The sequence below is a fragment of the Penicillium subrubescens genome, assembly GCF_028828155.1.
Source record: "Penicillium subrubescens strain IBT 31985 chromosome Unknown utg000007l_segment0_segment0, whole genome shotgun sequence".
Taxonomy (NCBI): Eukaryota; Fungi; Ascomycota; class Eurotiomycetes; order Eurotiales; family Aspergillaceae; genus Penicillium; species Penicillium subrubescens.
This window is the reverse complement of record NW_026643157.1, coordinates 1,342,211-1,358,393: the sequence shown is the minus strand read 5'-3', so window position 1 is coordinate 1,358,393 and position 16,183 is coordinate 1,342,211. Positions and strand designations below refer to the sequence as shown.

The window sequence follows — 16,183 nt, the reverse complement described above, 5'->3', positions numbered from 1 at the left end:
TAGAAACAGTAGGAAAATAGATTGTAGCCACGCTCAAATTTAGTGTGATCACGCTTAGTTGTATGCCCTGAGTTGGCGTGATCAATCTCTGTCAGCCAATGAACAGCTGCCTCTTCTTGTAGGAAAGGCCGTCGAGGTCAAAGCGTATACAGCTAGCCTCAACCTATGCAAAAAGTTGCTTGTAGGAGGCTCCTGGCGCGATCGATAAGCTTAGTTAAAAGTGAGCTGCCTTCTGGTCACTAAAAAAAGGCAAGGGGGACTGTGGATAGAAAAAGGTCTCAAGACATATCTGAGGAGTCGAGGGAGACATATAGTTATACACACTTGATGCCTGACAGACCAGGCATGCATGTGTCCGTATCAATCAGTTTTACCTTGTATAATCACCCCATCAGGTAGTCCGAAGTGGAACTGATCGAGAATTCAACGCTACGCACATTTTTGAAAGATTCGTCGCATCCGCTGTCTAGGTTTGGGGTTATGAGAGTGGCGTGACGGGAGTTGATGCTCAACACGGTGTACTAAATTCCCAACATGGCCTAAAATAATAGAGCAGTGACAAAACCATATTGTTTTCAAAATATCTTTTAGCGATACATGCTTGCTTCTCAATTAAAAGGCAGCTATAGTAGTATTTACCATCCTGGCGCATACATAGAACGAGGGAACCAGCGGCAGGCGCACCCACTCAAAACACACCACGCGAAGAGAATCCCGCGACCCACTCACAATCAACACTTCACCGCGAAGAGACCTCCAGCGCTCCAAGAGAGAGAACACTGGCCTGATCTATTCAACATCACCCAAGGATGGGCTAAGTGAGCTCATCCTCGATCACTTATTCACATCATGGAAGAGTACGCCCCGCAACTCACCCCGGTCGGAGAAAAGACCCTTCCGGCGAAATGTAACCCCAGTACCCTGGCGTACTGTCCTTCCATGGACCTGATCGCCCTGGCCACTGATGATGATGAGCTACGTGTATTCCGACTTAATGGCCAACGAGTTTTTGGGGGTTCGTTCAAGGGCGATCCATACCTCGGCGAAGACGAGGAGGACGGAGAAGTGAGGGCGTTAGCGTGGAAGGGAAATGGTAAGTGCGCCGACTCTACTTCCAGTGATAAACAGTGGCAATACTCCGGGAGACTATCCTCGGAGTTATCCAAATTACGTCTTGCATTGTGCTCTTGTGATGGGGAATCTCTGACCACCTCGCTAGGTCGACTCCTCGCGGTCGCCTGCGGAGACGGGTCTGTTCGCATCATTAGTGCATACAGCGGCAAGACTGTCCACCACTACCAGGCCTATGAGGAAAAAAAGGAAGATGACCCTGCTTCTGATCAAAATAACTCTCCGAAGGTGACATGTTTGGGCTGGGGCATCAACTTTACAGACAGCAAAGCCGCCCAGAAGCACCTGGAAGGCGCCGCGGGCCAAATTTCTGTGGACGACCTCCTAACGCCCGGGGTCCATCCATCGAAGGCCGCCGCGATTCTCAAGGCAGACCTCCCACGAGAACTAGCGCTGCTTGATATCGAAAGCTCTCTGCCCAAGCTGAGTACTGTAGCCGCGACGGGTGCCGAGGACGACTTATTTAGCTCACGTGCATCTATCGATGCTATCTTCCATTCATCAGTCAAGGATAATAGCGACTCGGTCGACGTGCTTTTTGTCGGGTTTGACGATGGCAGCGTCCACCTTCGCATTTTTGACTGCTTTGAGATCGGCTCATTTCCAATTGGAGAATCAGCGGGTGTTGCTGGATCGTGCCAAATTATCCGTCATGCGTCACATCCTCTAAGTTCAACACACGCCTTACTCGCATCCCCTGCCAAAGGCCAAACCCGTGAGCCTCTCAATCTCGTTACCTTGGATCTTCGGTTTATCACCAAGTCCGGGCGCTACCTGTCACTACTTGCGTCAAAGACCACACAGCTTCAGAATTTGTTGCGGTATATTGGCCAAGTTCAAAAGCAGATCGAGCTCGAATGGAAAAATGCACAAGAGACACCAGCACGGTTTCTGCGAAGTATCAACCAAGACTTGCAAGAACAGTGTCAATGTGATTTCACCACGGCTATATACCATCTTGTCGTCACTGGTCACTGCTTTGAACCGATGAAGGAGTTCCTGGTGGATATTGTTGGAGAAAGAGTATGTATACAAGTTAGTTACGATGAGAACCGATAACTAACATCTATTCTAGGGGCAAAAGCGATGGGACAAAGCTGTCTCAGCCGGCTACGAAAGCATTCGACGATTGACCCATGAGTGCCTGCTTCCAGCGCTTGAACGGAGTCAAGTCCTTCTCAGCCGGCTTGTTGGACTGTCTAAATTCCACAAGCTCACCGACGTTCTTGGTCTAGATACCTCGAAACTCAATGCCATTGTTGAGACGCTCGACTGTCTGCACCTGCTCGCTCACCGCATTATCAATCACGCCAGTGAGGAGCTAGATCAGTTCTCTGCCTTCTCGCGCTGGCTCCGCCACGAGATCTTGATACTGAGCAGTGAACCCCTGTCGCAAACATGGGATGAGCTCCTCGAGAAACGGGATCTTTTCGACGTCCCTCCAACCGTGAAATACATAACTGGTGCACTGCGCAAGAGTGTCTTGCGTAATTTCATCCGTCAACTTCCCATGATTGGAGTGCCGCACGTGCCTACCCCTGTCACGGACAAGTGGCTGCCAGATGGTCATGATCGATCCTTTTATGACACCTTCAAGGCATTGCTGAAACAGCAGAAGCAGGTCCAGGCAGAGGGCGGTGATGGAACTTCTGTGGATGCGCCAAAACTAAATGACTTGACACGACGACTGGGACTTCAATTTGAGAAAGTGTTCGCGGAGATCGCACTGACGCAGAGACGGGGGATTCTGCATCGGTCTCCGATTAAGCTGCATATGGATTGTGATCAGAATGTCCTGGATCTGAAAATTTGCTACGAGGTAAGCTCTTGTAAAGAGATCCCTCGTTCTCTTTCCTTTTCTATGGAACAGGGCTAACTGCTTTCAAGGACTTGGTAAAGGGACGGCCTTGCACTGTCTACGTGGCTGCGAGATCAGCCAGCACGAAGTCACTAGGTTTGTGACATATTGAGCTTCGTCGTTGTATAGCTTAATCATTAACAGTTGCTACAGTTTACATCTACCGTATCGTTCTTGATTCCGTCAACGGAGTCAGCTCGACTCGGCAGGCGTCTATTGCCGCCCTTTCCTTCAAGGAGGGGGTCATTCGCCAGCTGCAATTTGTCGAGGATGACACTCTCGTGCTTCTCTACGCCGACAGCGAAGCTTCCTATCTTCTGAATCTTCCTTTCCAGCCCGCCTCAGTTCTAGATTTGGCTGACGAGGTCGAACCTCTCGCGGTACCATTGAACTACATTGACAACAACCCTCAACCCACTACAGCGAAGCCAGCCGTTCAGCCCACACCGCTGGACATCGCATCACTCTTGAGAGAGACAGATATCGTCATACATACCTTCGCGCCATCGGGCCCGAAGTCTCACCCAGTGCACATTGACGTCAATGGGCGACAGGGTCGTCGGGCCATCTGCGTGTTGTACGGCGACGCGATGCGGTATGAAGTGTTGGACTTGGATGCGGAGTTGGAAGAGGAGGAAGAACATGAGGAAGAGGAGGAAGAAGATGATGATGATGAGGGTGAAAATCTTGATTATGATTAGGGATCATGGTTCTTGCGTAGGGACGCTGTACCGGAGGTTTTCGGCGTTGGGTGAACTTGACCAATGGCAAGTCCTGGATTGTACTATTATTGTGTTTGTCTTCCTGTGCTTCGTCAACTCCTCAACTGAGGTTCTCGACTATTGCTCATCTACGTGGAGTCATACAATAGAAGCTATTTGCTTGAACTTCCCATGGACATACGAGTTAGATGATTCGGTCTTTGTATAATTTGAGATTTGCTGCCCCTTGCCAAGTTTCCTATTGCTTATCTTATACTCCATCGCAGGCTCTTCTGGGAGATTCCATGCAGGCCCGATTTTGACAGATCAGTTTGTGGTCTCCACAGCAAAAAATAGTTCCTGAGGTAGCGCGAATGTGTGTGTGGCCAGGGCTAAATGGAGCCTGTCGCTGGGGCCACACGCTGAACTGTGTGGGTTTCTTTCTTCAAGAAGGAAAATCAAAACAAGCAAAACGGAGGGGCAAAAAAATAGGGGAGCCCCTCTAACAACGTAAACAAAGAATCACAACGCCACCATTGGGACCATGAAGGGAGGCAAAGAATGAAATGTAGATGGATACAAAGTAAAGTAACTAAGGTATAGAGCTTGTTGAAGGTCTAAACGATAGGCTCCTTGTTTTTAAAAAATGAACACACCAGGAACAGTCTTTTTGTTGACTGAATTTAGCAGAGCTGACCAAAGACATTCCTGCCTGAGGCACCAATTCTCACGTGCAGCCTGAGGCCCCCGCCGCCAATCAGCGCGGCTTCCCAAGTTGAACCTCACCTCGTTCTGTTCTTTCCGGCGTCGAAATCTGCCTTCTATCCATTTCATTACTTGTCAAATAGACACTCGTGGATAATCCGGTGTCCTTTCTTGGAATTTCCCCCTTCTTACACCTTTTGGGCTGCATTCAAGGCATCTTTCTCTCTCTGTGACTCTTCGCGGAAAGACCTGGTGCATGCCTCGTCATATCCACAAAAACACCCCGTCCCTTCCCACCTACCGTCCACTCCAGGGATTCTTCTGCAACCACACCCGCCCTGCCAGTCGACTGTAATTTGCGTGCCTATCGCCTTTTTCAGTCTTTCGTACGGCAACCAAGAGGGATTCGATTCTTTTCTTTTCTACTGCTCTCTTTCCTTTTTTTTTCCTTCTCCCTCTTCCTCCCTCCTTCTCTCCTTCACCCCACATCTTCCATCTTTTTTGCGTTGCTCTGAGACGACAATATGGATGCTCGCCAGGTGTTGCAGAGCACCTTGTCGCCCGGTATGTCTTTCCTCTCCCGTTGATAAGCTCTGGATGAGACCCTCCCACATCTCTCCTGAACCTCGACTTGTGTGGTGGTAGCCCCTCGCTGACCGTCTTTCTTCTTCCCGCAGATGCGGCGGAACGTACCAATGCTGAGCAGCAGCTCGCCCATGCGGCGGAGGTTGACTTCGTATGTGAACCCCCCCCCCCAGCTTCTGATTTCCTCGTTCTGTGAATCTTGCGCTACGATCAAAAATCCTTCTCCTCTAGCCCCCGAGCTAACATCCTTTGTGTGTTTTTCCTAGGCTACCTACCTCGTCACCCTAGGCCAGGAGCTGGCCAGCGAAGAAAGCCCTGCCCACATCCGTGTTGCTGCCGGTATCGCCTTGAAGAACGCTTTTACCTTCCGAGACCAGACCAAGCTCCGTGAAGTGCAGGCCCGATGGATTCAACAAATTACCCCCGAGACCAAGACACAGGTCAAGGAGCTCGCGCTCAAGACCTTGGCATCCGATACCCGAGCTGGGAATGCTGCCGCTGCGCTAATTGTTTCGATCGCCGCGATCGAACTGCCCCGAAATGAGTGGTCCGACCTCATGAACATCCTGGTCCAGAACGTGGCCAGTGGAAACGACAACCTGAAGCAGTCGTCTCTTGCCACTATTGGATTTATTTGCGAGTCCCAAGATGCCGATCTCCGTGCTAGCTTGACTACGCACTCCAATGCGATCCTGACTGCCGTTGTGCAGGGTGCTCGGCGCGAGGAGCCGAACATGGAGGTCCGCTTTGCCGCTATTGCTGCCCTCAGTGACGCCGTTGACTTGTAAGTTGCTCCTTATGGGTAATATTCTTATATCTCTTGCTAACATTCTATAACAGCGTGCGATCCAACATGGAGAATGAGGGCGAGCGCAACTACATTATGCAAGTCGTCTGCGAGGCCACACAGGCTGAGGAGGTTCGCGTTCAGGCTGGTGCGTTCGGCTGTCTGAACCGTATCATGGGCGCATACTACGAGAAGATGCGCTTCTACATGGAGAAGGCTCTCTTTGGCCTCAGCATCATGGGCATGAAGAGCGAGGAGGAGGATGTCGCCAAGCTGGCTATCGAGTTCTGGTGCACTGTTTGCGAGGAGGAGATTGCTATTGAGGATGACAATGCCGAGGTCAGTCCTTTCCGTGCATTAATAAGATTCCATCTTGGAAACGCATGTGCTGACATCCGTCCCTTTACTAGGCTCAACAAGAGGGTGTCGAGGCTCGTCCATTCTACGGCTTTGCTCGCGTGGCTGCTCGTGAGGTCATCCCTGTCCTCCTGCAGGCCATGTGCCGCCAGGATGAGGATGCTGATGATAACGAGTACAATGTGTCGCGTGCCGCTTACCAAGCTCTTCAGCTGTACGCTCAGTGTGTGCAGGGCGATGTGATCCAGCCCGTTGTCAGCTTTGTCGAGGAGAACATTCGCAACGAGGACTGGCGCCGTCGGGATGCTGCCGTGGCTGCCTTTGGTGGTATCATGGAGGGCCCTGAGCCTCGTGTTCTGGAACCTTTGATCAAGCAAGCTCTGCCTGTCCTTCTGGGCATGATGGAGGATGCTTCCGTTCAGGTTCGCGATTCCACTGCCTACGCCCTGGGTCGCGTATGCGACTGCTGCCCCGAGGTTTTGGACCCCGAGGTTCACCTCCAGCCCCTCATCTCTTGCCTTTTCAATGGCCTTGCCAGCAGCCCCAAGATCGCCAGCTCTTGCTGCTGGGCTCTCATGAACGTTGCCGACCGATTCGCCGGAGATGCCGGTTCTCAGACCAACCCTCTCTCCAAGCACTTCGATGAGAGTGTCAAGTCGCTCATGCAGGTGACTGAGAGACAAGATGCGGATAGCCAGCTTCGCACCGCTGGATACGAGGTTCTCAACTCATTCGTCATGAACTCTGCCAACGATAGCCTTCCCACCGTTGCCAGCCTTTCGGACCACATTCTGGGACGTCTTGAGCAAACGATCCCCATGCAGCAGCAGGTTGTCAGCACGGAGGACCGCATCCTCCTTGAGGAGATGCAGACTAGCTTAATCAGTGTCATTCTGGTAAGTACTTTTTGCTTTTCTAACTTCCATAGGCGTGACTAACTTTAACCCCAGGCCATCGTTCAACGTTTCGAGCTCGAGATCAAGCCTCAGGCCGACCGCATCATGCAGGTCATGCTCAGTGTTCTGACCACTGTCGGCGCCAAGTCCAGTGTTCCCGATGTCATCTTCGCCACCGTTGGTGCTGTCGCCAGCGCCCTCGACGAGGACTTCGCCAAGTACATGGAGTCGTTTAGCCCCTTCCTGTACAATGCTCTCGAGCACCAGGAGGAGGCTGGTCTGTGCTCCATGGCCATTGGCCTTGTCAGCGACATTGCCCGCGCCCTGAACGACAAGGTTCAGCCTTTCTGCGACACCTTCATGAACCTGCTCCTCAGCATCCTCCGGGTATGTCCAACAACCCCACTCAATCTGCTAAGTGGTTCTTTTGCTAATTTTCCACAATCAGACTTCCACCAACCAGCTCAAGCCGGCCATCTTGGAGACCTTCGGAGACATTGCTCAGGCCATCGGAACCCCTCACTTCGATAACTACCTGCCCGTCGTCGGCCAGGTTCTTCAGCAGGCCTCCTCCGTTACCACCAGCTCTGATCTTCCTTATGATATGGTGGACTACATTGTCTCCCTGCGTGAGGGTATCATGGATGCTTGGGGTGGCATTCTGCTCTCCTACAAGGGTAGCTCCCAGAGTAAGTTAGCTCTACCCTTTACCCGGTTCTACTCTGCTAACAAACATCCAGTCACTCTGATCCAGCCTTTCGTTGAGTCCATCTTCCAGTTGCTCCACATCATTTCCCAAGAAGGCAACCGGTCTGAGGGCTTGATGCGCTCTGCTATGGGTGTGATTGGGTAAGTTAATCTCCAAGGTTATTTTGTTCTTGCCATCTCGATACTGATACATGTACAGTGATCTCGCGGATGCTTTCCCCAACGGTGAGCTCGCCACCTACTTCCGCCACGACTGGGTCACCACCCTTGTTCGGGAGACTCGCACCACCCGCCAGTACAGTGACCGGACCATCGAGACCGCTCGCTGGACCCGCGAGCAAGTCAAGCGCCAGATCAACATGAGCACCGGCATGGCTTAAATTTTTACCACCTGGTTTCATCCCATCGGTAACAGACCCCCCGCTATCCCCCCACCCGCTCCCGTTCCATTTGGACCTGGTCCAGCTGGAAAGAGCGGAGAGGATACTCTGGGATAGCTAAGGCTTCAGGGACCAGTCTTACATGACGGTACCACCCGGACCTCCCTCATATGGACTTGGGGCCTTGATGGTCGGTAAGTATTCTTGTCTCCATTGCTGGCGGACACCTTCCTGCCATGTGTTTCCATCCCCCATCGCCACCGTCGCCAACACCGGACAATGAGATTCCCGCATTCACCCACCTCTCCCTCCCCCTTGTTGATCATCTTTCACACTCCCCCATACCTCCCATCTATCAGCACTTGCTCCTCCAGGTGCGGCCAATTCCCCTGATGACACCACGCAATGACCCTTTCCCAATCTTGCCCCTCATGTTCCTTGTCCTTGATTCTTGGTACAACCCCATCTTCTTATCATATTTCCCCTTCGGATCCCCTACCTTGTTTTTTAATTAGACCAAGACCCCTCGCATCCTTATAGCATTGCACCTCATGTAGCCCAAAGAATTCATGTATCCTCCTTACCTTGACACAATCTTGTATTCCCAATCATGTATCTCCCAGAACCATGTCTGAACCCTTCACTGAAAAAGAGTCTGCCATGAAAAGCTGTCTTTCTTCCTTTCCCTCTCTCCGTCGTATACTCCAACCTTGACCCTGGCCCGATCCCTATAAGCCCTGCCCATGTCATTGCACTGGACACCCTCCTAAATCCCCTTGTATAGAGATAGCATATCGGCTTGTTTTGGCGCATGGGTGATTTATTAGCATTTGAAGTAGTAGTATTTTGTAAAGAGCAGGAAACTTGGCAGTCACATGGGGAGGGAGATGTGATGCCTGAGGCACCAAGTAAACGGCTGGCTCTATCCTCACGTGACTGTTTGCCGATAAGGGCTGACGGCTATCGAAACCCTAAGGGGCAGCCGCACAGTCAGCACAGTCAGCACAGTCAGCGAAAACCAAACTTCGCCGACCGCCGCAACATTTTCATCTTCGACAACCCGCTACACCGAAGGACCATTCCCTCGAGGTATGTACGCCCTCCCCTCTCACCAGCCTCTCAGCTAGTCTGGGAATGCAATCATCCTGTCGTCTTCCTACGATTTCGAAATTTTCCGCGTGGTCGAAGCAGACGTGCAGGATGATACGCATCTCCCAATCGGCACGGGCTGAAGAACTCCTTTTGCAAGGAAGGGGCACTCTTTGCGCTCGAAGACTAGTGGTGGCTGACTTTAGTTGCAATTGGACACCCCGTCTCGACTAGCAGAGCTTCACATTCACTTGTGAGGCTCGCAGTCGCGGTAGGGGGTTCTGTTGCGTCTCGTCGAACAGATACCTCATATCCTTTTTTCCCGATCGATTTGAGAATCTCGACTCTCCACAACCGCCAAAATGGTCAAGACTTCCGTCCTCAACGATGCCCTTAACGCCATGAACAACGCCGAGAAGGCCGGCAAGCGCCAGGTTCTGATCCGGCCTTCTTCCAAGGTCATCGTCAAGTTCCTCACCGTCATGCAGAAGCACGGTACGTTTCGATTGTCCTCGCTGTCAATACCGCATTGGTTTGTGTCTTGGAAACAATTGTCTCGCCAAGAGGAATTAATGTATTCCTCTTTTGTATTCGGATTGATAACTAGGCGGCCGGTCTCAATCACCTACGACGTCTGCCTTTTAAGTATCCGATAGATTGACCTCTTGGCGAAGATCTTACATGTTTCCAAGCGCTTGCTTATGCTTCCAGTATTTGGCGACTTTTAAATTTTCGCGACATACTGATTTTTTCTTTCTTCAGGCTACATTGGCGAGTTCGAGGAGGTCGATGACCACCGTTCCGGCAAGATCGTCATCCAGCTGAACGGCCGGTGAGTTACCTAGTGCCCTGTTTGTTCACTATGAGTATATGCTAATTCATTACCCTTCCAGTCTCAACAAGTGCGGTGTCATCAACCCCCGCTACCCCGTCCAGCTCCGTGACCTCGAGAAGTGGGCTACCCAGCTCCTTCCCTCCCGTCAGTTCGGCTACGTCGTCCTGACCACCTCCGCTGGTATCATGGACCACGAGGAGGCTCGCCGCAAGCACGTTGCTGGCAAGCTCCTCGGCTTCTTCTACTAGAGGAGTCGCCCTAAAAAGCAATCCGAAAAAAGTTGTTGTTTTGACTGGTTTCGCATGTCACTTGGGCTGGGCCCTGGGAATGTAATCTTACGAGTAACGGAGTAATACCCCGATGTCATAGCCTACAGAGTACAAGGTTCTCATCCAAATGCCAGGCGACTCTAGTCTGCAATTAAATTAAATCATTCCTCGTGTAGCTCATTAGACCACTTAGGGAAAGAGAAAATCATTGTGCCGAGGCTCGATTACACCGCCTTGGTTCCTTCCCCCATTCTGCCCGTATATTTCCCCGCAAGTTGAGAGAGTGTCTTTGCATCTCCACGCTCACCATGCCGCTGGATACGATATATCTTACTCGCCATGGGGTAAGAACTGTCCTGTGTCAATAGTACTCAGACTCTACGTACTTGGGGAAGCCATTTGCTAACCTACCACCAGCATCGGCTCAACTGGACCATTGACGTGCGAACTGGCACCTACAAGTCCCAATTCCCAACTCCGACGGGCAATCCAGCAGATCCGGCATTGACATCTCACGGTGTGCGTCAGTCGCGTGAACTTGCTGTCTATATTTCTGGGCCGGACTTTCACCCGAAGCCCTTTCGAGTCTATTCAAGTCCGTTCTACCGATGTCTTCAGACTATTCAGCCCTCGGTGGAGGCGCTTAAGAAGGAACACGGCAATGCTGCGGATCTAGATGTTAGAATTGAGAATGGTCTAGGGTAGGGGTAACCCTTCTCAAAGTGACTCTAACTAAATCTGTGTATAGTGAATGGTTCGGCCCAACAACCTTCTTCGACCACCCTTCACATCCAACACCAAGCACCATGCATAAACACTTCCCATCCATTGTCTCCCCAGAGACTAACTATACGCCACTTCTGCACCCTTCTACCCGCGGTGAAACCATTGCCCAACTACACAACCGTGTAGCCACCGCTCTGGAAGGTATCATCGCCGACGTGGATGCAGAAATTACCGCTTTAGAGGCTACCTTGCCTGCAAACCAGCGCACAAGCAAATCTATTCTGATCTGCGCACATGCCGCCCCGCTTATTGCCATGGGCCGTGTTTTGACCGGTCGTATGCCCGAGGATAGTTCCGAGGAGGACTTTTACGTGTTCACCGCTGGTATGAGCACTTTCAAGCGCAGAGAATCTCGGGAGAAAGACGCGAGTCGTCCTCGGACTTTGTTAGCTGAGGGGACGAAGTTTGTTCGCGTTCAGGGCGTTCCTGCTTGGGAGGGTGGTCGTGGTGTTGGGGGTGGATGGAATTGTGTGAAGAATGGGGATTGCACTTTCTTGAGTGATGGTGCTGAGCGTGGATGGTGAGTTTCATATGCCTTTCATCCGTTGCATTTTGCTTCCATCTTGATGTGCTGCTGGATCATGCTAATCAAACTTTCTGGGTGGGTAGGCATTTCAATGGCGAAGAGTCTTTCGATACTGGTCCAATGGCTCCGGCTTCCGATCAACCTGCTGTTGCGAACTCGTCTATCTTGGAGACGAGTAGATCTGGTGGAACCAAGTTGTGAGCAGATCCAGCATTCAGTAGATATCGCATCAAATATCTATAGAGATACATCTTTATCAGAATATATTCTATCACATTCAACATCTACCCAAACACCGACTCTCCTTCAATGAATCTCCTTCAGACTTCGAGAACCTTATTAAGCTTTTAGTCAATCTAATCAGATGAGTTATTTTCCTTCGCAGACTAACGATCACCTTCCGAAAAAGGTAGTCCGAGGGTAACCGTAGTCACGTGCACGCCCTGTCTATGACGAGTGGTGGATCTAGAAAACTTGAGCCGGAGAGATCTGCTTAGAAATTGGTTTTCCAAATTGCAGATTAAACAATTTAAACCTTGTCTTCGTCTCCTTACAAGTCTGCATAGTATCCTTGCAGCTACAATATGGCGACTATCACACAGACCCTGCCCACCACGGCAGTTGAACTCCCCACTCTAGGCCAAACCACCAATGAAGAACGACAACGCAATCCTGGAATCAGCTCTTCAGCCCCAGGGTCTATCATCGCCGATGATGTGATGCAGCAATCGCTTATTGCAGATTCGCAAGTCCCCGATGGAGGCTATGGCTGGGTTGTTATTTTTGCGTGTGCTGTCGTGACCTGGTGGTTTGTCGGTGTTTCTTATACTTGGGGTGTTATGCAAGCTGAGCTTGTTAATCGGAAGGGATATTCTTCCTCGACACTGGCTTTTGTGGGGTCGTTGTGTCCGGCTTGTATTTCGCTGCTTGCAGTGCCGAATGCGACTGTTATTCGGAAGATTGGGGCAAGGATTACTGCTCTGCTGGGTATTTTCTTGCTTGGATTGGGAAGTATCTTGAGTGGGTTTGCGACGGATAGTGTTGTTGGACTATTCATGACTTGGGGATTTGTTGGTGGACTTGGTACTAGTCTGTGTTTCATGGTGAGATATGCCTGACAAGATATGCTTGACGAGACATACTTGATTCTTCTCCAACCTTGGACTATTACCTTACTAACACTGGTCACCAGGTCGTCTCTGTGACACCCGCTCAGTACTTCAAAGCTAAGCGCGGCATCGCAAATGGCATCGTCTACGCTGGTGGTGGCCTCGGCGGCACCGTTATCAGCTTCATCCTCGACGCCCTCCTACAAAGAGTCGGCATCGCCTGGACCTTCCGTATCCTCGGCTTCCTAATCATGGGCACCGGTCTTCCAGCGGCCTACCTAATCAAAGAACGGGCCCCTATCAAACCCACCAAAATGGTCGAATGGAGCCTCTTCAAAGACATCCGCTTCGCCGTCCTCTTCGCCGTCGGCGCAATCGGCACATTCCCCCTCTTCGTGCCAGCCTTCTTCTTACCGCTATACACGAACAGTCTCGGTCTTCCCTCCAGCGCGGGTGCAGGTCTAGTCGCAGCATTCAATTTCTCCTCTGCGATTGGCCGGTTATCTTGTGGATTTGCGTGTGATAAGCTTGGTTCATTGAATACGCTTTTCTTGTCGTTGTTGCTTAGTGCATTGAGCATTTTCGTGCTGTGGCCTGTGTCTAGCTCGATTGGACCGCTTATTGCGTTTGTGATTATTAATGGATCGGCAAATGGTGGGTTCTTTTCGACTATGCCGACTGTTGTTGGGAATGTGTTTGGTTCGGCTAGAGTGAGTGTTGCGGTGGGTATGATTGTCAGTGGGTGGCTTGGTGGATATCTTCTGGTGAGTTACTTATTATTCCTTATATCTGGTTTTCCTCACATCTATTCTTTCCTGGTAATTGCTAATATCGATGGTTACTTGTAGGGTGCACCGATTGCAGGTTATATCCTTAATGCGTCTGGTGGACAAGAAGGTGGTGTTGGTGCTTATAGACCAGCTATTTTCTATGCTGGTTCGATGGCGACGGCTGCTACGGTGTTAGCTGCTGTGGTTCGAATTAAGGTCGACCGCAGGATCAAAAAGACGGTGTAATAGATAGCACCGCGAAAAGTACTATGATACAACTATATTGATTAGAAAAGCTACATTAGAATCAACAAGGCTGGTTTACTAGGAACTTTCAACATGTATTCATACATAATTCGTTCATGTAGGGCTGGTAGATTAGGAGCTTTCAACATGTTTTCATACATAACTCATTCACACAAAGCTGTCTTGGTAGATACTATGCCTTTTTAGGCGGGAACAGCTGGCTGTGGCTGTGGCTCTGGGTGTGGCTGTCCAGTAGCTTCGCCGTTGACGGTGGTACCATTTACCCCCGTATGGTCTCCTGCAACATCTGGCTGAGGGTGAGCTTGTGCCTCCTCTTGCTGCTGCTGCTGATCCTGCAGGCGTTGCTGTTCTTCTTGGCGAAGACGCTCGGCTTCCGCCTCAGCCGCGTTGCGTGCCTCCACCTGCCTCTCACCGATACCTGGGATAAGACTTGCAAGAAGGAGCACGATAGCTCGTTCCATGCGGCGAATGCTGCTCCACAATTCGCCCTGAATGGTATCAGGAGCATTACCACCTGCCTGAGCAGTCGCGGCGTTTTGACCTCCAGCACCCTGTGTGGCCTGATCCGCTGGCCCCCCTAGGTGAGCGAGGCCTTCGAGATGGCGCTGGATGGGCGTGATGAGAATTTCTTGGAATCGCCGAGGAATTTCGGTATCAGACAGCAGAGCAATCAGCACCGCACCAGCAACGAGGAAGACACGTGCCCAGGTACCAGAACTGCTGATCATGTAAATGCAAAAGTACAGGCGAATAAAGAGCCAAATCCGGCGCAGATATTGTCCGACGGGAACGTTCTCGACTTCGCGGCGTCGCTGCTGGTTAATTACTGCCTGGCGGACAATGTCCTGTCCGACGCCCGGGTGTTGACCGGCTGGGGCTCCATGATGGACATGGTTGTCTCCGGTGTGGGCTGTGGGGATATTTCCAGCCTGGGGCATGGGAACAGCCAATGGAAAGATGGCTGCATTGGCTGCGGGCATAATCAAGCTCTGACGACCATCTGGTCCGGTGGCCAAGAAGACTTGCGGAATTGACTGGAAGGGACTCGATGGTCCTGGACTGTCGTCACGAGTGGCGGGCAGTTGATCGATGCGCCGATAAAGGGCCATGACACGCTGCATCAGTGCATGGGCAGAGGCATAAAGAGGGTGCCCCTGATATTGGGCCTGCTGATGCAATAATATCTCGGTCCGCACTCGTAGCTGGTACATAAGCTCGTGCTGGGGGACGAAGCCGTGGTCCAGACTGAGCTCTGCGCTTTCAACTTGCCTGTACAAGTCCTCGAAGTAGGTGACATCGGCTGGGCTGGGTATGCCCACAGAATAAGGTGGAGGTGGGCCTGTGCCTTGTGGGGTCCCATTATCCATGGCGTTCCAAATGTGCTGCTGCCCATTTTGTTCATGGGTATTGGCTGGCGGGGGAACGCCACGGAATCGCAGGCTATCTCCGCCATTCTGCTGGACAATACGGGCATCTGCGATGGGTGCTTGAAATTGGCTCGACACTCCAACACGAGTACCGGTCCCGGAGGTAAAGGAGTTGTCATTAGCGGCCGACTCGAGTGGTAAGACCATGTGAACCGCGAACTCATTATCCTAGGTGAGGTTTTAGTCAGATGAGGTTCTAGCAGATATGAAGTGAGTAAGAGCTGCCAGGGCTGAGGGCCTACCTCAACCGGACTCAAGACGCGGAACAGTCTATGACCGTCAACTACCAAAGGCCTTCCTCGATGGATCAATCTCTGGGTCGATGGCCCTGGATGACCCGGGAACGACTGGGCGATGAGCCCTCGCAACTCTCCGACGGTAATCCGAAGTGGCACGCCGTGAAGTGTAAACCGATCCGAGCCTGAGAGAGAAGGAGACAGGATGTGGATTGAGACAGTTCGCTGCGTCCGGTCACCCTCATCACCAGCGGCAGTAGCAGCAGCCGCTGCAGCCGGTGCCTGTTGAGGGGCCATGTGTGCCGTGGCCGGGGTCTAGTTGTGTCGCGCGCGCGGGAGAGGGAAGAGTAGGAGGTGAGAGACAAGAGGGGTGTTGTGATGGATCTCGATCTGGAGAGTATCGAATATCCGATGACACTATCGAAGATTCGACGAGGAACTCGTAGATCCGATGAGGAGATCGTAGATGCGATGAATAATCGAAGATACGATTGGAAGGAAATCGAAGATGCGATGAGGAAATCGAAAATCCGGGGAAATTCGATTGCTGGGTGGAGGTGACGTGGTGAAACGGAAGGTTGGCGGAAACAAGTGGAAAAATCGACGCGGGGCAGGAGGAAAGGAAGGAGAAGAAGGAGGAGAGAAGAATTGGAAGTCGTTTGTTTACCCCGACTGGATTTTACCCCCGCGTAAATCAGTGGACGCGCTTCGGCGCATTGGTTGTGATAGTTGATATGGAGATCTGGCAGGAAGCTACGAGG

General features: G+C 51.5%; 6 protein-coding genes across 6 annotated transcripts; 5 read left to right on the top strand and 1 right to left on the bottom strand.

Moving 5' to 3' along the window:
- Nucleotides 1–849: 849 nt before the first annotated feature.
- Nucleotides 850–3,690, top strand: N7473_010255 (uncharacterized protein; the record flags this gene model as incomplete). Its single annotated transcript, XM_057156194.1, has 5 exons — nt 850–1,093; nt 1,220–2,154; nt 2,207–2,950; nt 3,019–3,085; nt 3,143–3,690. 5 exons carry the CDS (start codon nt 850–852, stop codon nt 3,688–3,690), a joined length of 2,538 nt encoding a protein of 845 aa, XP_057004849.1.
- A 1,229-nt stretch (nt 3,691–4,919) lies between these two features.
- On the top strand, nt 4,920–8,108 carry N7473_010254 (karyopherin beta; the record flags this gene model as incomplete). Its single annotated transcript, XM_057156193.1, has 9 exons — nt 4,920–4,959; nt 5,073–5,131; nt 5,247–5,764; nt 5,821–6,106; nt 6,178–7,020; nt 7,075–7,407; nt 7,469–7,709; nt 7,761–7,869; nt 7,928–8,108. The coding sequence occupies 9 exons, from the start codon at nt 4,920–4,922 to the stop codon at nt 8,106–8,108; spliced, it is 2,610 nt and encodes an 869-aa protein (XP_057004848.1).
- Nucleotides 8,109–9,559: 1,451 nt separating this feature from the next.
- Nucleotides 9,560–10,280, top strand: N7473_010253 (40S ribosomal protein uS8; the record flags this gene model as incomplete). The annotated part of the gene is made up of 3 exons (XM_057156192.1): nt 9,560–9,692; nt 9,960–10,029; nt 10,091–10,280. The coding sequence occupies 3 exons, from the start codon at nt 9,560–9,562 to the stop codon at nt 10,278–10,280; spliced, it is 393 nt and encodes a 130-aa protein (XP_057004847.1).
- Nucleotides 10,281–10,609: 329 nt separating this feature from the next.
- N7473_010252 (uncharacterized protein) lies at nt 10,610–11,814 on the top strand (the record flags this gene model as incomplete). Its single annotated transcript, XM_057156191.1, has 4 exons — nt 10,610–10,645; nt 10,719–11,002; nt 11,050–11,607; nt 11,697–11,814. 4 exons carry the CDS (start codon nt 10,610–10,612, stop codon nt 11,812–11,814), a joined length of 996 nt encoding a protein of 331 aa, XP_057004846.1.
- Nucleotides 11,815–12,197: 383 nt separating this feature from the next.
- N7473_010251 (uncharacterized protein) lies at nt 12,198–13,738 on the top strand (the record flags this gene model as incomplete). Its single annotated transcript, XM_057156190.1, has 3 exons — nt 12,198–12,716; nt 12,806–13,486; nt 13,571–13,738. 3 exons carry the CDS (start codon nt 12,198–12,200, stop codon nt 13,736–13,738), a joined length of 1,368 nt encoding a protein of 455 aa, XP_057004845.1.
- Nucleotides 13,739–13,849: 111 nt separating this feature from the next.
- On the bottom strand, nt 13,850–15,719 carry N7473_010250 (uncharacterized protein; the record flags this gene model as incomplete). Its single annotated transcript, XM_057156189.1, has 2 exons — nt 13,850–15,354; nt 15,429–15,719. 2 exons carry the CDS (start codon nt 15,717–15,719, stop codon nt 13,942–13,944), a joined length of 1,704 nt encoding a protein of 567 aa, XP_057004844.1. The 3' UTR covers nt 13,850–13,941.
- Between the last annotated feature and the right edge of the window lie 464 nt (nt 15,720–16,183).